Raw genomic sequence first — 24724 nt, forward strand, 5'->3', positions numbered from 1 at the left:
CCTAAGAAAGATTAGCGAGTTTTCATTCAACACTAAACAAACACAAAATTCAGCTGCAAAGATGGCGGGTGCTTAATCTATTGACAACATCGATTCCATTATGAACTAATTCCACAGCAAGCCGACTTTGAAAAGCATTCTTCTGAATGGAATTCCCATCTGCCCTTGGAGGCTGGATGCATATGGTCCTGGGAACTGAATGTATTAGCCACACAAAGGAATCTATTTAGTACAAAATCCGTATACCATGGAGGGTTTGCAGACTTTGAGATCACCGTGGACTGTTGGTTGCCTAGATGATAGTTGTGTTGCTCTTTCTGCCCTCTCTGCCTCCCTGGACAGAATGCGCAGTTTCTGCAAAGTTCTCTCACCTTCTAGTTGTGTTTGGTACAACATCTGCTTTACGGTGGTGAAACAAATCAGCTCCAGTCCTTGGACAAACAATCCTGTGAGCTGGAGTGAGCTCGGAGGGGCAAAGGGCTGCCTCTTGGCCAGGACTTGGACACCAGATAGCTCAGCTCCCCACTGCCCGTTTGGGGCTGTCTCAAATGGGTTTTTGAATCTGTCCATCTTTCAATAGCCCTTTAATGCAACACGCAGGTCTAATTGTGACATATTTTTTTCTCTAGCCTTAAAATGAGAAAGGAAGAGCAAAAAGGAATCGAGTGTTGGCCTGTCAGGATTTTCATTTCCCTGTCATCTCATGGCAGTGATGGAGATTTATTTTCCTAATGAAGGCTCCAGCATTAATGGTGGTACTTGCTAGAATCAGTTAGGACTAAGTGTTATTTAATTCACAGTGAAGCGACAATCTGACTGGACTGTGATTAGTTCCAGCTTTTAGCTATCATTTATAGGTCACCAGGCGGCTAACAACCTCAATTGAGAGACCATTATCTTTTGACAAGATGAAGCTTTTTTTCTAGGGGCTGGGAGGAGAGAGAGAGGAGTTCTACCCAGAAAGCTCAGCTCATTGCTCTCCATGGGAATAATTTCATTCCTACTAAGGCTTTGCTGCTGTTTACTCAAAGGTTCTACACTACATTCCTGCACCGTTTAAGATGCGGATATCTTATATGAAATGTGTTATTAGGTGATTTTGTTATTGTGTGCACATTGTAGAAGGTATTTACACAAACCTAGGTGACACAGCCAGCACACGCCTAGGCTCTGTGGTACAGCCTATTTTCTTGTAGGCTACAAACCTGTCCAGCATGTTCCTCTATTAAATGCTGCAGGTAATGTAACACAATGGTATTTGTGTGTCTAAACATCTTAACATAGAAAAGGTACTCTAAAAACATGGAATTATACCCCTACAGTCTGGGCATCAGGGTGAGACCTTCTCTCAAAAAAAAAAAAAATGATATTTTAATCTCATGGAATCACTATCATCATCCAGTCTGCCGTTGACCAAAACGTTGTTATGGGGCACATGACTGCAGTAGATTCTGGTTAGGTATCCTGACGTCAAAGAAGGAGAAGACGTTCCTCGTAGCCATTCATTTATCCACTCAGCAACTGTTCCTTGAGGGAGGCATTGCAGGAGAGTGTATCGGTAGGGTTCCCTGGTACGAAGGCTAATTGATGTTCAGCCTGCACACGCTGGTGTGACTGTTGCAGTTTTTGTTGTGGTGGTGGTTTTGGTTGTTGCTGTTCATAGTGTGTATCCACCATGATAGGTTGGCGGATCTATTCTGATTGGTTGGTACCAGTGCCATACTGATTGTTAAAAGTTGCAAATAACACCCTTGTCTGGAACAACGCTCTTTTGCAAAGCCTACTTTTTCTGCAATAAAATGCCATTTTTAGGTAAACTCCCTTTCATCATTAGAGTATCCCCTATATTAGATGGAAGCTGTAGATTCTTAGTTAAGGTCTAAGCAAGATGACATGACATTAGAAAGTAGTAGTTTGGATGTAGGTATAATATGATTTGAAAAGACTGGGAGGTTATATGTGCTTGGGGACCTGGATCCGGAAGAGCAGGCTACTTTTCTTGAGGGCCAGGGCGATACTCAGCCTCCTAAGACAGAGGTCTATGAGGGGGAGCCTGAGCAGTAAACAGGACTTATATGCTCCGTTCCACTGGAACACTGCCATTGTTCTTGCCACCACCCCACACAGCAGCCTGCACAGTGCTGCCCGGAGTGGTAAGAGCTGACCTCTTTTCCAACCCCCTGAAACTGGGATCCTCCTCCTTTCCCTCATGGGAAGGTGGGTAACAGCCTTACATCTTACCTTGCTTTTGCTTCCCTCTATACATAAGTCTGTTTTCTGTATAAAGGTCCCAGGATTAAAAGGAAAATAAGCTTTTTTTTTTTTTTTTTTTTCTTCTCTTTGAGACAGAGTTTCACTCTTGTCACCCAGGTTGGAGTACAATGGCACAATCTTGGCTCACTGAAACCTCTGCCTGCTGAGTTCAAGCGATTCTCCTGCCTCAGCTTCCTGAGTAGCTGGGATTACAGCTGCTCACCACCACGCCTGGCTAATTTTTGTATTTTTAGTAGACACGCGGTTTCACCATGTTGGCCAGGCTGGTCTCAAACTCCTGACCTCAGGTGATCCACCTGCCTCGGCTTCCCAAAGTGCTGGGATTACAGGTGTGAGCCACTGCACCCGGCTGAAAAGAACCTTTTCTTAGTTCTACTTTTGGAACCAGAACATCTGACTTTAGCCAGTCAAATGCAACACCTAAAGCTACCTGCTGGACATTGGGCATTGAGAAGGCACCTTACATACATGCTGCCATTCAACCCTCACCTCAATCCAGTGAGACAGGCGTTACTTCCTCCAAGTTCTGGATGAGGCTGAGGCAAGACCTGGGATGCGAACCCAGGCCTGCTGCTTCATGGCACAGCCTTTACAGGTGTCACCTCTGCCCTAAAGGGGCTTACAGTCAGCTGGAAAAAATTGTGATGAATCTCTAATGTTGACTTATATTCATAAATTATTTAAATATGCACAAATACAAACTTTGCATACATTTCTTATACTGCTAATAATTTGCTGCATTTTCTTATATATGTACCCAAGTATTTGGGTCTTTAAATAAAGTAGCTATGCTTTTCAAAAATTTCCCATATGCTAACATTTTCCTAAGCCAGTCACAAAATTTAGAGAATTGTTGTTCTAGGCTGGGCGCAGTGGCTCATGTCTGTAATCCCAGCACTTAGGGAGACCAAGGCAGGCAGATCACCTGAGGTTAGGAGTTCGAGACCAGCCTGGCCCACATGATGAAACCCTGTTTCTACTAAACATACAAAAAATTAGCTGGATCGGGTAGTACATGTCTGTAATCTCAGCTATACCTGGGAGGCTGAGGCAGGTAAATCGCTTGAACTCAGGAGGTGGAGGTTACAGTAAGTTGAGATCACACCACTGCACTCCAGCTTGGGCAACAAGAGCGAAACTCTGTCTCAAAAAGAAAAAGAAAAGGAAAATCGTTGTTCTTGTCTACGGCCATACCACCCTGAATATGCCTGGTCTTGTCTGATCTCGAAGCTAAGCAGAGTCAGGCCTGGTTCGTACTTAGATGGGAGAAAATTGTTGTTCTTTTCATTCTTGCACCAATATATGGGATTTTGCTATATATTCAGTGATTCCCCTCTAAGTGGGCATCTAGGTTGTTTTTGATTTGCGCCATGATAAAGCACACTGTAAAATACGTTTTTACACATGAACCTTTGGCTGCCTTTCTGATTATTTCCTTGGAGTTAATACTCAGGAGTGAAATTACTGAGTCAAAGGGCATAAACAGTTTTAAAGCTTTTAACCTGTATGTTTCTCCAGAAAGCTTGTACTAATTTGCCTACCTCTAAGACTGAAGAATCACTTTGGGGTGTAAAAGGTGTCAAAGAGAAAATGGTATTAGATGGCTGGGGGTGGTGGCTCACACCCGTAGTCCCAGCCCTTTGGGAGACCAAGGTGGGTGGATCATCTGAGGTCAGGAGTTCAAGACCAGCCTGGCCAACATGGTGAAATTACCTCTCTACTAAAACTACAACAATTAGCCGGGTGTGGTGGCAGGCACCTATAATTCCAACTACTCAGGAGGCTGAGGCAGGAGAATCATTTGAGCCTGGGAGGTGGAGGTTGCAGTGAGTCAAGACAGTGCTTCTGCACTACAGCCTGGGCAACAGAGTGAGACTCTGTCTAAAAAAATGTGGCATTTGAACCAGAATGTCGTGGGTAGGCAGGAGTTCTACCAATGAAGGTGGGGGTGCCATTGAGAAAGGACAGGATGAGGTGTATGGGAGATGGAATTCAGCAGCATCAGAGAATATCCTGCGCATTGCCTCTCAATGGTTTTGTGTACTGAATGCTAGGATTTGGAGCAGGCCATGAAGGGAATTAAAATATTCGAAATATGAAACAACTTAGCAATAACACCAACATAATCACCATTGCAGTTTAACTCTGTCTAAGCATCTAAAAGCATTGTCACAATTGTACCATTTCTTACTCCCCTCAGCTCTATGTTGCCGTTGGAGTAGAGCTGTTCACTGGTCTTACCATGGTCTCTAATAGGACGGTGTTCTCTCACATTCTAGAACTCGCTGTCTTTGGTGTTGACATAGCGTCACACTATATTGCTGTCACTCATTACTTGACAGTCTCAGCCCTGTTTTCCTCTTGACAGACCTTCCAATGGTGGTATAGATTTATGGTTAAGAGAAGCTGGCCAGGCACAGTGGCTCATGCCTGTAATCCTAGTACTTTGGGAGGCCGAGGCAGGTGGATCACCTGAGGTCAGGAGTTCGAGACCAGCCTGGCCAACATGGTGACACCTTGCCTTTACTAAAAATACAAAAAATTAGCCAGGTGTGGTGGGGGCTGTGTATAATCCTAGCTACTTGGGAGATTGAGACAGGAGAATCGTTTGTCTGGGAGGCGGAGGTTGCACTGAGCTGAGATCATACCATTGCACTCCAGCTTGGGCAACAAGAATGAAACTCCATTTAAACAAAAAAAAGAAGACTGCCTGAGTTCAAGTTTCAGCTCTATTGTTTATTGGTTGTGTGGCCTTGGGCAAGTTCCTAAACCTCTTTGTGCTTTAATGTCTTCGATTGTAAATATGGTTTGGCTGTGAACCCACCCAAATCTCATCTTAAATTGTGATCTGAATTGTGATCCCCAAGTTTTGAGGGAGGGACCCGGTGAGAGGTGATTTGATCATGGGAGCAGTTTTCCCCATGCTGTTCTCCTGACAGTGAGAGAGTTCTCACGAGATCTGGTTGGTTGTTTGCTAAGTGTCTGGCATCTCCCCTGTTTGCTTGCCCTCTCTCCTGCCACCTTGTAAAGAAGGTGCTTGCTTCCCCTTCACCTTCCGCCATGACTATAAGTTTCCTGAGGCCTCCCCAGCCATGCAGAACTGAATCAATGAAACCCCCTTCCTTTATAAAGTGCCTGGTCTCAGGTAGTGTCTTTATAGTAGTGTGAAAACGGACTTACACATGGGGTTAATAACGTTACCTACTTTTATAGGGCTTTGTTGTCCTTAAGTGAGTTAATACACACAAAGCACTTAAAACAGTGCTGTGCACAGAATAAGTACCTTTAGTAAGTGTTAGCTTTTGTTATGTGTAATATTATATTCAGTTTGACCTACTGGCTAGAATTGGGGAGCATATTTATAAAGGGTTTATGGCCAAGAGGTATGCCACAGCATTCTGTTCACTGAGACAAGACCAGAAAAATGCCTCCTTCCCAACTTGACCCATAGCTACAATGAACAGCCAGGTGTAAAGGTGAAACATTTTTATTTAGTTTCATCACAGAGGTTAAATAGACTTTTATGATAGTCATCCATACAAAATATAACAATGGTTGTGGGCATAAATAAGAATTGTCCTAACTATTCTGTTTTTATAATGCAGTTCTTTTAATTACAAATATGAAGTATATCACCTCAAGATGCAGAGATTTTCAAATTCTATTTAGCAATTTCCAAAAATTGAATTCTACCACTAAAGACATATAAAAAGATGATTTTTAAATGGAACCAGCCACCTTAAAAAATACTTTGAAAAGCATGATTTAAACTTTAGAAAATAAAACTTTTAATACTTTAAGAGATAACATGATGCAAATGTTGCTTGCTAGCCTGACTTTCCAGGACTAAGACCCTCTGGGAAGCAATGGGGCTCAGTACTGTACCGGAACCTGCTACAGACGGGTGTTGGTCCACAGAGATAGGATTCTCTCATTCCTGGGTGACTCTTGAAATGAAGCCTTTGCTTTCATTATGCGTTTGGCTTTATAATCTTCATTGACAAATAGTTCTGAAAAGGAAACAAACAGTGGTTAAAAAAATATGTCTGTATATATGTATTTCAGTTAGGGTTTCTCAATCTTGGCACTACTGACCAGATGATTTGGTCAGTAATTTTGAACCAGATGATTCTTTCTTGTTGGGGAGTGTCCTGTGCACTGTGGCATGTTCAGCAGCTTTCACCGGCCTCTACCCACAGAGTGCCAGTAGCACCCCCAGTTGTTGCAGCCAAAACGTCTCCAGACATTGCCAAATGTCCTCTTGGGGGTAGGGAGCAAAATCTCCCCTGGTTGAGACCCATTGGTTTAAACGAATAGAATCTAAATTGGGGGAAAAAAATAATAACTAGGCTAAGTGCAGTGGCTCACACCTGTGATCCCAGCACTTTGGGAGGCCAAGGTGGGTAGATCACCTGAGGTCAGGAGTTCAAGACCAGCCTGGCCAACATGGTGAAACCCTGTCTCAACTAAAAATACAAAAATTAGTTGGGTGGGATGGTGGATGCCTGTAATCCCAGCTACTCAGGAGGCTGAGACATGAGAAAAGCTTGAATCTGGGAAGTGGAGGTTGCAGTGAGCCAAGATTGTGCCACTGTACTCTGGCCTGGGTGATAGAGTGAGACTCTGTCTCAAAAAAAAAAGCGGCCGGGCGCGGTGGCTCAAGCCTGTAATCCCAGCACTTTGGGAGGCCGAGGCGGGTGGATCACGAGGTCGAGAGATCGAGACCATCCTGGTCAACATGGTGAAACCCCGTCTCTACTAAAAATACAAAAAATTAGCTGGGCATGGTGGCACGTGCCTGTAATCCCAGCTACTCAGGAGGCTGAGGCAGGAGAATTGCCTGAACCCAGGAGGCGGAGGTTGCGGTGAGCCGAGATCTCGCCATTGCACTCCAGCCTGGGTAACAAGAGCGAAACTCCGTCTCAAAAAAAAAAAAAAAAAAGCAGTTGGACACCTATGACTGTAAAATAGTGCATATATACTCATAGTTAACAAAGTGGAAGTCCTATACTGGGGAAAAATGAAAACACAAACCCCCTGCTACTTGTATGGCTATGATACTAAACACAACATTATTGATATTATTAATGTGAATTTTGGAGTAAGAGTTTTTTAATGCTTCCTGTGACATTCAATGCCACTTGCCCAGCTTCTGAGCATGACTTCCTCTGCCTGGACTATCCCTCCTCCACTTGGCAAACTCGAATGTCCCCTCCTTGGGGGAACTGTCTTAGCAGGGGGTGCCCACAGTTGTTTGTTTCTGTCTTTATAACAGCTCACCTCCCTTAGACCTGTGTCCTTGTTCCCAGACTATGAACTGCTCCTGGGCACAAATCATGGCTATAATGTAATCATCTCTATAACTTAATTCCTAGTCTATTGTAGATGTGCAATACATTCTCTGGAAGGAGGAATGAAGATACTTTTTTTTTTTTTTTTTTGAGAAGGAGTCTTGTTTTGTTGCCCAGGCTGGAGTGCAATAGCTCCATCTTGGCTCACTGCAACCTCCGTCTCCCGAGTTCAAGTGATTCTCCTGCCTCAGCCTCCTGAGTAGCTGGGATTACAGGCATGCGCCACCATGCCTGGCTAATTTTTGTATTTTTAGTAGAGACGAGGTTTCACCATGTTGGCCAGGCTGGTCTTGAACTCCTGAACTCAGGTGATCCGCCCACCTCGGCCTCCCAAAGTGCTGGGATTACAGGCATGAGCCATTGCACCCAGCCTAAAGGTACTACTTCTAGGCACACTGTGAAATCTCCCGCTTAGACTCCCATTTATGACTGCAGTGATGAGGGGAAAATTTAAGGGGGAGGTTATATGTGACATGAGCCTTAGAGAATGAGTGAGGTTTTGATAGATAGATGTGGACAGAGAAACAGAATCGGCAAAGTCATCCAGAGAGGTAAGGGCAATAATATTTGGGGAGGCTGGGATCAACAGTCTAGTTTGGGTAGAACGCAGCGGGTATGTATACCCACAATGAACCCAGATTTGGCGATTCTTGAAGCTAGGACAAGAAACCTGGATGCAGGATGGTTTGGAACAAGAAAGTCTGAAGGCAGGACGATCAGTTGGAAACTGGCTATAGTCCAGACACACACTGATCAAGACTTAAGTGATTTCTCCTAGAATTCCTGAAACCAAAGTTATTTTCAGACCATAAAGCAAAGTTCTGCCCATAATTTGTGAAACCTGAGAATTTTTTTTTTTTTTTTTTTTTTAGACAGAGTCTCACTCTGTCACCAAGGCTGGAGTACAATGGCGTGGTCTTAGCTCACTGCAATCTCTGCCTCTTGGGTTCAAGCGAGTCTCCTGCCTCAGTCTCCCAAGTAGCTGGGACTACAGGCACATGCCACCATACCCGGCTAATTTTTGTATTTTTTAGTAGAGACAGCATTTCACCATGTTAGCCAGGCTGGTCTCAAACTCCTGACCTCATGATCCGCCCACCTCAGCCTTCCAAAGTGCCGGGATTACAGGCGTGAGCCACCGCACCCGGCCTAAGAGTGTAATTCTAATCACAAGACACATTACTTTAAATTTCCCCAAAGCAGAAGGGTTGCAAACACCATGCTGCTGAGTGGGTCATTCTTCTGCACAGCGGTCAGGGCAAATGGCAAGGGAGATGGCCAACCGCAACTCACAAGATACCCAAGACAAGGGGCCAAGGAAGGGCTCCTACCGGCAAGGAGTAGAGGAGCACGGCCACGAACAGCAGCAGGATGAGCAGGAACACCAGGCCGATGATGACCCATTTAAAGCGGCGCCACACGATGAACTTCATGGTCTTGCACGGGTTGGTGAACCAGAGGAAGGAGGTTTCTGGTCGGCTGCATTGCAAAGAAATGGTATCGCCTACCCATCTCAGGAGGGATGCATATTTATTCCAGAGCATAACAGTTTCAGGAACAAAGAATCACAATAATAAAGCAAGAAAGGATATTATTCCCCTTCTTCAACTGAGAAAGCATTTTTTTTTTTGAGATGGAGTCCCACTTTGTCACCCAGGCTGGAGTTCAGTGGTTCAATCTCAGCTCACCATAACCTCCGCCTCCCATGTTCAAGTGATTTTCCTGCCTCAGCCTCCCAAGTAGCTGGGACTACAGGTGTGCGCCACCACACTTGGCTAATTTTTGTATTTTTAGTAGAGACAAGGTTTCACCATATTGGCCAGGCTGGTCTCAAACTCCTGCCCTTGTGATCTGCTTGCCCTGGCTTCCCAGAGTTCTGGGATTACAGGCCTGAGCTACCTCATCCGACCAGGGCTCTTTAACCCATTACAGCTTCCTAAGATGCTGAGCTTTGGTTTCCTGGGAAAAGAGAATTTTTTTTTTTTAAAGACGGAGTCTTACTCTGTCACCCATAACTAGGCTGGAATGTAGTGGCACAATCTTGGCTCACTGCAACCTCTGCCTCCCGGGTTCAAGCAATTCTCCTGCCTCCTCAGTAGCTGGGATTACAGGCACATGCCACCACACCTGGCTAATTTTTATATTTTTAGTAGACATGGGGTTTCACCATGTTGATCAGGCTGGTCTCAAACTCTTGACCCTGTGATATACCTGTCTCAGCCTCCCAAAGTGCTGGGATTACAGGCGTGAGCCACCGTGCCCAGCTGGGAAAGGAGAATTCTTAAAATGAAGCCAGATCACCAACCTCTCCACCCCCACCCTCCACTATTAAATACCAAATTAGAAGGACAACAAAAGCTAATCCATCCCATGAAGCCCATGGGAAGGGGGGCTCTCAGACTGCAGGTGTTTGGGGAGCAGGAGAACAAAGAGGGCCTCTCACTTTGGGAAGTCCAGCTTGGGGTTCATGTTGGGTTCATCTCGCCCCTTCCCGGCTGGCCTCTCGTCGGCCTCCTTCTCATTGAGGATTTCCAATGTCATCTCCACTTTCCCCTTCAGTAAAGCAGAGCAGGTTAAACACATGACATCACGTTTCACAAATATTTTTACTTCAACCCACGGAGTATTCCCCGAGCAACGATTTTTATTCTTGTAAAACAATCCTTAGATTGCCTTCAATTTTTCTCAAGAGATTTCATCCCATTTCCTCTTCCATGTGTTTCTGAACTGACTCTGTGTGGGAAACTTTGAGGACAAATTGCTTCCCCCACGGTCTACTTCTCATTTTCTGTATCCCCGTCATGCTAACGTTCTCACATCTGTCACCCTGTCTTCCCACACACCTTCCTATGTAACTTCACTTGGACCCAGACTAACCTGAATACCGCTAATAACATCTAACATTTATTGAGCATTGACTGTCGGCTCCAATTAAAAGAGTAGGGCCATGTCTCTTCATGCTTATCACTGTCACCTACTGAGCACAGCTGCTGGCGGTCATAGGTATTCCATGTATACTAGCTAAACAAATGAATGAATGAGTGAGTGAGTGAATGTTGTCTCCCTGCTCACAGGTTCCTGAGTGATGCTCCCAGCACTGTTTAAATATTCTACGTGGGTTATCTCATGTAATGCTCGTGGTAACCCTACAAAGGTACTGTTATTGTCCAAGTTTAAATGAGAGCAGTGAGGCCAGAGTGAAAGAGGTCTAGACACTTGTTCACTTTTGACCAGGCGCAGTGGCTCATGTCTGTAATCCCAGCAGTTTGGGAGGCTGAGGGGGAGGATCACCTGAGGTCAGGAGTTCAAGACCAGCCTGGCCAATATGGTGAAACCTCATCTCTACTAAAAATACAAAAAAACTAGCCAACGTGGTGGTGCATACCTGCAATCCCAGCTACTCAGGAGGCCGAGAGCAGGAGAATTGCTTGAACCTGGGAGGCAGAAGTCGCAGTGAGCCAAGATCATGCCATTGCACTCTAGCCTGGGTGACAGAGTAAGACTTCATCTCAAAAAAAAAGAAAAGAAACTTGCCTACTTTTATAGCGAACCATATCTAAGAATGTAACAGCTTTCTAAGAGCCAGGAAAGCCCGCAAGGTCATTAGCAATTTGAGAAACCCTGGCCCTAACTAGAACTCTGATGACTCCTACACTTACAAATCAGACAAAGCTGGGTTTCTGACTTTGGCAAGTTGCTCCATCTCTCCAAACCTGTTTTTGGAATCTCTAAAATGGGGACAATGTCTGCTTCATGGCATTGTCAGCAGAACTAAGTGAGGTTATGTGCAAACTGCTGTATTGTAATGGAAAGCAGGTCAGTGGTTTTTTGGGACCAGAGAGGGAGGGAGCAGTGGACTGCAGAGAGGGCACAGGGAAATTTGAGGGGTGATGGGAAGGTTTTTGATCTTGATTGTGGTGTGGTTTGATGAGTGTATACATCTGTCAAAATTCATCAAATTGTGTACTTTTAATGAATACAGTTTATTTTATGTAAATTACACACCAAGGTTGTTTTTAAAAGGATTATGAATGTAAGGCACTTGGCATGTTGTCTGGTTCAAAATTAATGATCAAAAATGTTAGCTTTTTTTTTTTTTTTTGAGATGGAGTTTCGCTCTTGTTACCCAGGCTGGAGTGCAATAGCGCGATCTCGGCTCACCGCAACCTCCGCCTCCTGGGTTCAGGCAATTCTCCTGCCTCAGCCTCCTGAGTAGCTGGGATTACAGGCACGCGCCACCATGCCCAGCTAATTTTTTGTATTTTTAGTAGAGACGGGGTTTCACCATGTTGACCAGGTTGGTCTCGATCTCTCGACCTTGTGATCCACCCACCTTGGCCTCCCAAAGTGCTGGGATTACAGGCTTGAGCCACCGCGCCCGGCCAGCTATTCTTAATAATGCGTAATGAACTAGGTAGTCTTTCATGATATGGCATGGTAACCCACACTATTGCTTCTAGATCAAAATACGTCTTGAGTTCCTCAACTTGCTTGTAATCTATGACCTTTTTATTCAACTAATGCCAGCACACCTTGCTTCCTCCACCTTCTTTTTTTTGAGATAAAGTCTCACTCTGCCACCCAGGCTGGAGTGCAGTGGCACAATCTTGGCTCACTGCAACCTATGCCTCCTGGGTCCAAGTGATTCTCATGCCTCAGCCTCCTGAGTAGCTGAGACTACAGGTGCGTGCTACCACTCCTGGCTAATTTTTTTTTTGTTTGTATTTTTAGTAGAGATGGGGTTTTGCCATGTTGGCCAGGCTGGTCTTGAACTCCTAACCTCAGGTTATCCACCTGCCTTGGATTACAGGTGTGAGTCACCATGCCCAACCCTACTTTTTTTTTTTTTTTTTTAATGAGAAAAGTTCCAATTTGTAGTTCCTTTTTCCATACTAAATTGTACTAGAAGCCCAGCATTAATTAACTTTCCTGATGAAGAAAAGTCCCAAGGAAAATACAGGGAAAACAACTGGGCTTCTAGTTTTTTGACCATTCCAATGTCTTTACCTTCCTCCAACTCCAAACACACATTCATGGCATCTCCCACCTTATATTGTAAGACAAAGGCAAACATATCTCAAAGACAAACTATCCCCATAACTTAAACTCCTACCAATTTAAAACTTCCTTATTTTATCTGGAGTAAGTCTATGAATAAAGGGCAAAACTTAAATGATAAAAAGCATAAACGATCCTCAACCAGAACCAGGAAATGTACATACAGCCATCACGCGGGAACCATCTTTCTCTGCGTAGCACGGCCACCATCCTTTCATGGACTTCTGCTCAAAGAGGGAGGCCGTCTTGGCTTTAAGGGGGTCCATGGCTTTGAGGTCAGGAATCATGTCCAAACTGCATTTCTGTGATGATTTTGCTGGAATGATCGTGTGATGCAAATCAAGTTCTAAGAAACCTAGCCAAGGAAACAACAGTAAGTCCAAGTGAGCTTCAAGGGGATCAGCTGTCATTCACAAGTGAACAGAACGTTCTAGTCAGGAGAGAGGCACACAGTGATTTTGAACAGGTGAAGGGTGAGTTAGAGAAAGGGAGCCTGGTCAATGTTTAAAGTCTTTCCAGTTAGGATGGAAAATAGCTGAAGAAATAGTTGTCCACCGCACAGCATCTCACAGAGAACTACCTGTTTTGTTTTTCAAAGACATGAACATAAACAGAGTTCTTCTTTAAACTCAAAGTAATGAAGTATCTACAGAAGCAATTTCCACTCAACTCAAGGCCCTTGGATTTGAAATGTGTTCCTTTTAGTTCTGAGCTGCCCTGAACAGAAAGGTCATTTGGCTTTGGGTAAATACAACGGGTGCTGAGAATGCAGGATGCTGGCCGGGTGTGGTGGCTCACACCTGTAATCTCAGCATTTGGGGAGGCCGAGGTGGGCAGGTCATTTGAGATCAGGAGTTCAAGACTGGCCTGGCCAACAGGGTGAAACTCTGTCTCTACTAAAAATATAAAAATTAGCTGGGCATGATGGCATGTGACGGTAACCCAGGCTAATCAGGAGGCTGAGGCACAAGAATCGCTTGTGCCTGGGAGGCAGCGGTTACAGTGAGTGGAGATTGCACCACTGCTCTCCAGCTTGGGCAACAAAGCAAGACTCTGCCTCCAAAAAAAAAAAACAACAACAACAACAAAAAAAAAAAACACCAATACAGGATGCTGTATGTAATGTGGATGTCCAAGACTCCTAGTAAAGCCTCAGAAACAGAAGCTTGAGAAAGAACATAACTCAACAGAAAGTCCTCACCAGGAACTGAGACTCCCAGCCTCAATCAGTGTCTGGAGAAGCACATCGTTCCTTCTATGATGTGAGGCATTAACTTTTTGTTTGCTTCTTTGTTTTGAGACTGAGTCTCGCTCTGTCACCCAGGCTGGAGTACAGTGGTGTGATCTCAGCTCACTGCAACCTCCACATGGCTCTTGGGTTTAAGCGATTCTTGTGCTTCAGCCTCCCAAGTAGCTGGGACTATAGGTGCATGCCACCATGCCCAGCTATTTTTTGTATTTTTAGTTGAGACGGGGTTTCACCATGTTGGCCAGGCTGGTCTTGAACTCCTGATCTCAGGTGATCTGCTTGCTTCGACCTCCCGAAGTTCTGGGATTACAGGTGTGAGCCACCGTGCTTGGCCACATTAACTCTTTAGTACCACTTCCACAGTAAGAGAAAAGAGTGTTTTGGGCTTGGGAACTCCTGTGAGCCCTTTCCTTAAGAAAATGGTATCTGTGATGTGGGGTCAAGTCTATGGCCGACTGGGGCAAGAGTGTGGCCTTCAACAGTGGCAGCAAAGAGCAACAGGGAGGTTGTAGCATTTTCTCTTGAAACTATCTGGCTGAGGGACTGCTCTTCAGCATGTAATGGGCCCATGAGACACACGTGACCTCAGTCCTTCCTGACCTATGATTGCTTTTGCCTCCCCTCTCCTTTTGCTTATGTGCTCACTCGGCATTTCGAGACAGTCATTCTCTTGCGGTCTGACAGTTTTGTTTAAATTCCAAGGGAAGACCAGGCATGGTGGCTCATGCCAGTAATCCCAGCACTATTGGGAGGCTGAGGTGGGCAGATTATTTGAGCTCAGGAGTTTGAGAGCAGCTTGGGCAACATGGCAAAACCCCATCTCTACAAAACATGCACAAAATTAGCCAGGCCTAGTGGCACTTGTCTGTAGTCCCAGCTACTTGGGAAGCAGAGGTTGGGAGGATTGCCTGAGCCCAGGAGGTCAAGGTTGCAGTGCTTCTAGATTGTGCCACTATACTCCAGCCTGGACAAGAGAGTGAGACTCTGTCTCAACAAACAAACAAAAAAGCCAAGAGCAAACTCTTTTTTTTTTTTTTTTTGAGACGGAGTTTCGCTCTTGTTACCCAGGCTGGAGTGCAATGGCGCGATCTCGGCTCACCGCAACCTCCGCCTCCTGGGTTCAGGCAATTCTCCTGCCTCAGGCTCCTAAGTAGCTGGGATTACAGGCACGTGCCACCATGCCCAGCTAATTTTTTGTATTTTTAGTAGAGACGGGGTTTCACCATGTTGACCAGGATGGTCTCGATCTCTTGACCTCGTGATCCACCCGCCTCGGCCTCCCAAAGTGCTCTCCCAAAGTGCTGGGATTACAGGCTTGAGCCACCGCGCCCAGCCGAGCAAACTCTTTACAATCCTAGAATTTACTCTCCATATGCTTTATGTAAGCCTACTTGCCTACTCATTTGCTTATCGACCTCTTACTAAGCACTAAGTCAGAACCATTGTGTGAGGTGCTGTGCGGCGGGGGGCGGGGGGGCGGGGAGAAGGTATAAAGAGGACACAACCTCTGGGGGTGTTTCCTCTGCCAGGAGGGACGTGTCCTAGCAGAGATCGCACCACTGCTAGGAGAAAATGAGGTTGAAATGGCAAGTGGCAGAGATCACAGGACTAAGGAAACAAGTGTGCGTGATAAAACGGTGACCTGCTAGGACGGAGCGGCTGGCAGGTGTGTGGGGAGAGAGGAGGAAAACCGCAGAGGGCTCTGAGTGATTTTTTTCTTTTTTTTTTTTGAGGCAGAGTTTCGCTCTTGTTACCCAGGCTGGATCTCAATGGCGCGATCTCAGCTCACCGCAACCTCCGCCTCCTGGGTTCAGGCAATTCTCCTGCCTCAGCCTCCTGAGTAGCTGGGATTACAGGCACACGCCACTACGCCCAGCTATTTTTGTATTTTTAGTAGAGACAGGGTTTCACCATGTTGACCAGGATGGTCTCGATCTCTCGACCTCGTGATCCACCCGCCTCGGCCTCCCAAAGTGCTGGGATTACAAGCTTGAGCCACCGCGCCCGGCCGACTGAGTGATTTTGCCTGGATGGCTGGGGAAGTAGAGGGGTCATGAGCTGCTAAATAAGTTCCTGAGGAGAGCGGCGTGGGGATCCGGGAAGACATGCTGAGTGAGATTTCAGCCACAGTACATGCGAGCTGCCAGCCAAAGATAACAGTGGGAGGTTCTGGCCAGAAATCGGGAATGACCCTCACAACGACTTCTTCTGTCTGTACAGCAGGCGCTGTGAGCACTCAGGCTACACAGCCTGGGTGAGGAGCTCTCCCTTGCTGAAAGGTGAGAGGTGAAGCATGCCCTTCCACTAGGGTGAGTGGGTAAATCACTGGAGGGGTGGTTGGCAGGGTTGGAGGAGAGCAGAAGAACCTCAGGGAAGGCCGGTATATAGAGTGGGAGGCTGGGCCTTGTAGCTCATGCTTGTAATCCTGGCACTGTGGGAGGCTGAGCTGCGAGGATTGCTTGAGCTCAGGGTCTCAAAACCAGCCTGAGAAACGTAGTGAGACCTCATCTCTACTAAAAAGTAAAAAATAAATTAGGGGTGTTGGTACATGCCTGTAGTCCTAGCGACTCAGGAGGCTGAGGTGGAAGAATTTCTTGAGCCCAGGAGGTTGAGGCTACAGTGAGCTATGATCATGCCACTGCATTCCAGCCTGGGAGACAGAGACCTGTCTCCAAAAATAAAACATAAAAAGAGTGGGATGCAGAAACAGAGCTGGCTCATGTGACAAGGCCAGAGCTTGGGAGAGTGAAAATCTGGAGAGCACAGAGCCATGGGGAGCGAGGGAGGAGTGCGCCAGGAGAGGCAGGAGCCCGGGCTGAGGGTGCATTCAACTAGTGCCCTTATCGCAGGAGGATGGGCCTAGGGACAGAAGCAATGGCTGGGCGTATTGGGGGACCTTGGGATCTTGGGAGCAGATGGAGGAGGGTGGGAGCGGATTCCCAGGTGCTGAGGAGAGAGTGGCTGCGAAATAGGAGTGCAGCATCCCCCTGCGGAAACAGGATTTGAGCCTTCACAGACAGGAGCTGGTGCAAGACCTTCACCGGGACCCTCGAAAAGGGGTGACATGCACTGTCGGCCGCACTGCCAAGAGCTCATGCAGGCCGTGGGTGTGTCCTCTGTCCCCCCACCAGGCCCCCGTGACCAAAAAGTATGGAAGATTTAAAGAATTCCTTCCAAGTTTTCATTAACTTCACTAAGTCCAAGTACAGTTCCTTAGATACAATGACCCAAATGAAAGCCCTACCCAAGTAGTCATCCAGGGAAAACTTGTCATTGTCCCATATCTGAATGATCAGTCTGGGTGGGACTCGAAACTCTGTTTGGTCAATACTCCAGAAATGCTCCTGAAATGAAAAGAAACATGAACACACCAGGTGATCCTGATGACTGGACTCCAGCACACTCACCTTTGGCTCCTTCAGACAGCATCAAAGCCTGGGGCCTTTCTCTCCTTTCACCCCGACCCAACCCGACACTCCCTTGGGCCTAATTCCTCCCCTCTATCTGTATGGAGAACAGTCAGGCTCCCCAGAAATCACAAGCTGGGCAACTAAAAGAATGTCCCATGCAGTTCCCAAATAGAAGCTTTCTTGCCATGTCCCTATCAGTGTGACTTCCTGCTGCCACCTGGGGGTTGGGGAGTGATTCATCTCCCCTCTGAAGACCACTGTGTCCTAAGTAGGATAATCTAATCCTACTTAGATTATCCTCCTAAGGCCAGGTATTCTAGGCCAGCCTGCAGTATCACCCTCTGGGGTGTCACTTCTGCTCATTAACTTTCCACCCACCCCCCACCCCCCACCCCCACAGATGTCTTCACGTGCTCTCATTTTACATGGGGGTAAGGAGAAGGGGGCTCAGACTCTACTCTTTTATCAGTGCAGATTGAGAATGTCCTGGGATTTTTGGCCTTTGAAAAATACCACTGGGCCGGGTACGATGGCTTGTAATCCCAGCATTTTGGAAGGCAGGTAGATTACTTGAGGCCAGGAGTTCGAGACCAGCCTGGCCAACATGGTGAAATCCCAACTCTACTAAATATATCAAACTTAGCTGGGCATGATGGTGCATGCCTGTAATCCCAGCTACTCAGGAGACTGAGGCACAAGAATCACTTGAACCTGGGAGGTGGAGGTTGCAGTGAGCCGAGATGGCACAACTGCACTCCAGCCTGGGCAACAGCGAGAGTCTATCTCAAAAAAAAAAAAGAAAGAAAGAAAGAAAAAGAGTGAAAGAAAAATACCACTGGCTTTTGTTTGCTTGTGGTCACTTAAGACCCTCAGATCCTCATACTAGAGGTAGGTAGAAGGAGGACTAGGTATGTGTCCTGCGAGTTCTTGCCTTCATTGCCTCAGATAATGTTAGCCACATCTAAAGACTAAACATCTCCACAGCCCAGGTACACTTAAGTTCCTCTGGCTCCAGTAGAAAGGAAATTTCTGCAGCGCTTCATGAATTTAAAGTCAGATCGCTAGGTTGTTTCTTGTTTGTCATATTCCAGGAATGTTTTCCCTTGCAGGGCTCAGAGAGCCTGGCTCTGAGGGGCTGGGCAGCCCACTCTGCTGTTGCTGCCTGACTGTCCCGGGTGGGATCATGCTCCAAGCACCACAGGGTATGGGGAGGTCCAGCGCTAGATGTGGGTAAACAGGAAAGGGAACCGTACCTTAAGGCCCATCTGACCCAGTCCCTCACTGACCCCCACTAATTCTGCTACACTGTCTGAAAGTGCATTTTTCATATCACATTGAGCCTCTGTGCCTCTTGAAAGCCCTCTCTGGACCTTTGGGATGCCAAGGTGGGAGAACGGCTTGATCCCAGGAGTTCGAGACCAGCCTGGGCAACAAAGTGAAACCCTGTCTCTACAAAAAATACAAAAATTAGCCGGATATGGTGATGCATGCCTGTAGTTCCAGCTACTAGGGAAGTGGGAGGATTGCTGGAGGTCAAGGCTGCAGTGAGCCATGAGTGAGCCTGGGTGACAGAATGAGAGACCTTATCAAACACAAAAGGAAAAAATTAAAGTCCCCTTTGCAGGCATTCATCCCACTGGTATGAAAACAGTGCTTCCTACAGCATTAGCACTGAGTAGGGCCAGCAGAGGGTAGGCCTGATGCGACACAGGACTGGTACATTTTCATCAGGTGTGGGGAGGGGAGGTGACGAGGCAGAGCTAGGGCTAGCTGGTAGAATGTGGAGGCAGGAATGGGACAGGGCATCGCTGGAACATATCTGTTGTTACTGTCTATGCAGGTTCTAGACCCCCTTTTTTGGATGAAAGTGCCCAGATTTTCCTTGGGGGACTCCTCTTTCTCCCAAATTTTAGAGGAGCTGCCTCTGTGTCTAACTCTAGAGCCTGGCCAATCAGAGCATCCCTGGGCAGCAATGGTTGATTCAGGGATAGGCACATGACCCCCAAAAGCGGAGACACCGAGGCCCAATTCCAGAACTCTGGTTGGCCCCAGGAGGGCTTCGCGCTTCTCTTTCTCCTGAGGTTTGCGGGGAGGACAGGATGTGAGCTGGGACTGCCACCGTCCCCCCAGGAAGAGCCCGTGGAGGAGGGCGGAGTAGAGGGGTGGAGAGGGTGAGACCAATTTCTAAAGTCATCATAACTTCACCGTGAGATCCAGACGGGCCTAAAGCCAGCAGACCCCTGGACTTTTTGGTAATGTGAACAATGTATCCTTTTCCTGGTATCAGCCAGTTTGAGTTGAGTTCTGTAACTGAAAGTCTAACTAGTTAAGACCAGGAGGGCCCTGAGTCCTCATGGAGGTGCCTCTGAAGGAGGTAAAGCAGATATGGAGGTTTTTTTGTTTTGTTTTTTGTTTTTTTTTTTTTGAGACAGAGTCTCCCTCTGTTGCCCAGGCTGGAGTGCAGCAGCGTGGTCTCGGCTCACCTCCACCTCCACCTCCTGGGCTCAAGCAATTCTCCTGCCTCAGCCTCCCAAGTAGCTGGAATTACAGGCACCCGCCACCCCACCCAGCTAGTTTTTGTATTTTTAGTAGAGATGGGGTTTCACCATGTTGGCCAGGCTGGTCTCAAACTCCTGACCTCAGGTGATCTGCCCATCTCAGTCTCCCAAAGTGCTAGGATTACAGGTGTGAGTCACTGAGCCTGGCCAAGATGTGGAGGCTTAATAGGAAGGAAAAAGGGACATTTCATCCACTTTAATAATGAGCCTCTGCTTGACTCTGCCTCTCATGGGAAGACATCAGTCTCCCCATCACCGAAAGAACACACTTAGGCTGTCGTTTATATAAATACAAAATCATAACGTATACCCTTTATCCTTCACCCCGCCACCAATATGTGAGGGGAAGAAAGGTTGTGCTCCTTATGCTTCCTAATGAAACAAATGCCTGTCCCAGGGGTATGACCTTGGACAAGTATCAAGGTGGCAGATTCCCCACCTCTACTGAGAAGGAGCCAGACTCAGCGACCTCTGAGGTCCTGAGCATCTTAAGGCCCTCAGATCCTCATACTAGAGGTAGGTAGGTAGAGCTCCTGTTTCTGAGTTCAGGAAGATCCATGATACCCACTTCCCACTGACATTATTTCAGAACTCACTTTTTTTGCAACGATGCAGAGTTGTTCAGCTGGAAGGTAGTCAAACGGGAAAATGAATCTCCAGTTAAAATTCCCTTCACCATCCAAGGACCTGTAATGGACATCTGTTTTTTGTTTGTTTTCTTCATTGCCAGGAATCCAGCTGAAAGGCAGAGGCAAACAGACTTAGCTTCACGTGACTGAGAGGTAATCTAGCCACAAAACTGTGCAGTAATTAGGGGAGCAAACAGCGGGAGAATTAATGCAATTTCCTTGGGCAGATTCCAGTTATCTACGGAGCTGGGGGTGATTTATGGAGGGGAGGTGCTCTATTGCATCCAACACAGGTTGTGGCCAAAGAAAATATCATTCCTCTAAAACCAAAGCAGGAAACCCTTTAGACTTCAGTTAACAGGGTTAAGGTGAAATTTTCTGGAAAATATCAACAATGTAACTTCTATTTTGGGTACATTGAAGCCTGCTGGCTATGATTTTAGTCGTCACAACTATAACTCATCAGTGTCTGTCAGCACTGCTGATAGGTTAAATGAATATGAGTTAGCTCAAAATTTTAGCATTTCCTTTCCCATATTTAAGCAAACAAAGGAAGCACATATCAGGTAATCTTACAGCTTCCTTTTTAAAAATTACTCTTCAATTCACTATGATAATGATACTGGGAAGGAAGATGTCAGCTCTTATTTCCATATGCATATCTATGAGCATTCATTTCGGTAACATCTTAACTTTTTTTTTTTTTTTTTGAGACGGAGTTTCGCTCTTGTTACCCAGGCTGGAGTGCAGTGGCGCGATCTCGGCTCACTGCAACCTCCGCCTCCTGGGTTCAAGCAATTCTCCTGCCTCAGCCTCCTGAGTAGCTGGGATTACAGGCACGAGCCACCATGCCCAGCTAATGTTTTGTATTTTTAGTAGAGACGGGGTTTCACCATGTTGACCAGGATGGTCTCGATCTCTCGACCTCGTGATCCACCCGCCTCGGCCTCCCAAAGTGCTGGGATTACAGGCTTGAGCCACCGTGCCCGGCAACATCTTAACTTTTAACATGTGAAAAGTTTTCTTCTGCTTGTTCCTGGAACAGAGCAGACACTACATAAATACCAACTGAAGGAATGAATGAATGAGTGTGCCCAGAAAAAAGCTGTTGCTACTGGGAAGACTTCCAGTTTGAAACCAGGGGGTAACATCTGATTTTACACCGGCAAAGCCGTAGAGCGCATGGTTCTCGAAACTACACATTAGAATCGCATTAGTATCAACTGGGGACCTTTTAAAAACATTGACGGCTGGACCCCACAGAAAGAGACTCTTGGTAGGAGGCAGGCCTAGCTGAGAAACTGTCTGAGCCTCATCTCCCATCTGTAAAATGAGATTAATGATATGTGCTCCCTTCACATGGTCAGCATAAGACTGCGGTTCAGCAGGAACTGAGTGGGAATGGGGACACCGTTAACTCATGGTTATCCTCTTCTATGAACAGGTACATAACATGCATTATTATTACTGTTATTTTTTGAGACACAGTCTTGCTCTGTCGCCCGGGCGGGAGTGTAGAGGTTGCAGTGATCTCAGCTCTCTGCAACCTCTACCTTGAGGGTGCAAGTGCTTCTCCTGCCTTAGCCTCTCGAGTCGCTAGGACTACAGGCACCCATCACCACACCCAGCTCATTTTTTCTATTTTTAGTAGAGACGGGGTTTCACCATGTTAGCCAGGATGGTCTCAATCTCCTGGCCTTATGATCTGCCCACCTCAGTGGGCCTGAGTGCTGGGATTACAGGCGTGAGTCACCACGCCTGGCCACATGCATTATTTTATTCTTCCTAACAACTGTGTAACTATCTATCTCCATTATATGGAAGAGGATACTGAGGTTCAAACAGGATATAATAACTTGCACAAGGTCACATAGCCCAGAACTAAGTATGATTCCCAGGTCAGTCCGATCCCAAAGTCCATATCCGTTACTCTGCCTCAAAGAACCATGGAGACTACAAAGTCACTCGAAAATATTAAGTCCTATTATTAGTAGTGGTATTAACATCAATCAGCTACGGTAGTTTTCTTTTTTGCTAGTCTATTAACTGACTAGATAAATGAGTTGAGAGATTCCTTTTGACTATCAACTTTTAAGAGCCAGGGTCTCACTATGCTGCCCAGGCTGGACTCAAACTATGGGGCTCAAGTGATCCTCCTGCCTCAGACTCCTGAGTAGCTGAGACTGCAGGCGTGAACCACCATGCCCGGTTTTGACTATTAACGTAACTCAGTTGAGGAGAGTTCACATTCTCTTGGCCACGACCTCGGTGGCCTCACCTCTTGACCCACCCCTAAGAGTCACCATCATCTTTCCCTAGACTGCTCATCCTTGCAGCTCTTCCTCTCTTTTTTGGTGAATTTTCACATTTAATTTTAAACATCAATCTTTTCATACTTCAATCTTAGGACAAGTCAAACGAATCCTCTAGGTGTATGTATTTGTGTACATGTAGGTATAGCTTGGTATGTAATACAATACCAAGCTGTGTCTAGTGCTAGGCATAGGATATATGCATGATCCATCTTTTCACATATAGTATTTAGATTTTTATTCCAAATTTTACAAGGTACTTTAAGTTGAGCTTTATTCTCTGATTAGAGGAGTTTTCTCTCAGTTCAGAATGACTTGAGTTTGTTTCCCTGATTTGGGAAAAAAAAAAAAAAATAATGCTTATGATAGTCAAATAAATTTGCATATCTATAATTAGCTGAGATTACTTTTCCCTGGGGAATGGTAATGAGATCCGAAATGAGAAAGAATAATGAACTTGATGAAACATTCCGTTTACAGTGAACCTAAATGATACTAATTATATCTTTAACAAAGTTTTGATTGAAGGCCACATGGGATTGTAACTGAAACTCTGTTCTTACTTTATGAATATATTAAAAGTCACAAGTCTTATCTTTTATGTAGCAAGGAACCAAACTCAGTCTATGTGGAATAACAGCAATACCAGCTAACACTCACGGAGTGTGTTCTATCTGCCAGGCACTGTCCTAAAGGTTTCGAATAACAGGATCACCTGAATATCCCTGGGAAGGAGGAGTAATCATTATCTCCATTCTACAGATGAGGAAGAGTGAGTTAACTACCTTGCCCAGCCAGCAGGGAAAGTACCAGAATTTAATCGCTATGCTGTACTGCACTCAACATCTATGACTGAGGCACAGCCATCCACACAGACCACTGAAATTGAATTAGGCAAGAGAATAATGAACTACAATGACACCTGACATATTGGATGCTGGCACTCAGTGCAGGCTGATAGAATAAATGGCTTCTTTTGAAATCTGCGAACATTTCCTCTTTTCCACAGATATGAACTGCTGGTAATAAAATACGTAGAAAAAGAAATTTTGGAAGCTTTACTTGTGTTTCAAAGGCTAGTTATTCAGGGTATCAAAGAGGAATAAAAAGAAAATACATGGCTAGAAAGTCCCAGAAATAATAAGTCTGCTTAAGAAACTGAAGAAAATCCACTTTGTTAAAAAAGAAACAAATAAGTATTTATCAGTTCTTATAATCCTTACATAGCTTTGCTCATAAACAAAGTCCGTACAGTTCTCGCTGTCTATCTCTATTCTCTTCCCTTTGATTTCCAGGAGCTACCTAAGCAGATCACATTAATGAGATAAAATAGCTTCAAAAAACCAAGAATCCTATCTTGGGCATTTCAGTAATGAAAGCTCATGATGGAGAGAGTCTGAGCTGTGCCTGAGCTTGGCAAAGTCTCTCGTGTGCTAACCTTACCCTTTGACGTAGATGTCGCTCATTTCCTCTCCTGTGATGCTTTTCTCATCCAAGATAACGTCCTTGGTGTTCCAGATGATCACACGCAGGTAGTATCTGCAAGCAGCACAGTTGGAAGGTAACTTTTTTTTGTGGTCCTGGACCAAGTCCCCAGCCCAGTGTATGTAGCAGGGTCTCAAGATGACTTACTTCTTGGCTTTCCGGGGTGTGATGTTGAAAGGAGGGCCTGGTGGCCCCAAACTCTTGGGGAAAACATCCACCCACATCTGAAGTTTCCCCTAAACCATTTGAAAATGAAAAGAGGACGGAAGTTATATGATGGGTAGCAGAAGCCACAATTTTCTTTCATATTTCTTAGGGGAAAACTATTTCTTTGGTCCTTCGAATTTATTAGTCCATATGGAAGGCAAGAAGTGGAGTAAAGCAAACCAAGCTTAATC

General features: G+C 45.8%; 1 protein-coding gene across 2 annotated transcripts in view; it reads right to left on the reverse strand.

Moving 5' to 3' along the window:
* Positions 1-5745: 5745 nt before the first annotated feature.
* The window catches only part of MYOF (myoferlin), a 185007-nt gene continuing 166028 nt past the window's right edge, over positions 5746-24724 (reverse strand). For both annotated transcript variants that reach the window (XM_074382594.1, XM_039465156.2), the window contains 8 exons: positions 24474-24562; positions 24285-24380; positions 20497-20638; positions 17177-17276; positions 12848-13038; positions 10069-10178; positions 8957-9104; positions 5746-6284 (listed from right to left, as the gene is read on the reverse strand). In XM_074382594.1, coding sequence (XP_074238695.1) covers positions 6246-6284; positions 8957-9104; positions 10069-10178; positions 12848-13038; positions 17177-17276; positions 20497-20638; positions 24285-24380; positions 24474-24562 — 915 coding nt within the window. In that variant the 3' untranslated portion in view covers positions 5746-6245. The remainder of the gene's footprint in view (positions 6285-8956; positions 9105-10068; positions 10179-12847; positions 13039-17176; positions 17277-20496; positions 20639-24284; positions 24381-24473; positions 24563-24724) is intronic.

The sequence above is a fragment of the Saimiri boliviensis genome, chromosome 12 (assembly GCF_048565385.1).
Source record: "Saimiri boliviensis isolate mSaiBol1 chromosome 12, mSaiBol1.pri, whole genome shotgun sequence".
Lineage (NCBI taxonomy): Eukaryota > Metazoa > Chordata > Mammalia > Primates > Cebidae > Saimiri > Saimiri boliviensis.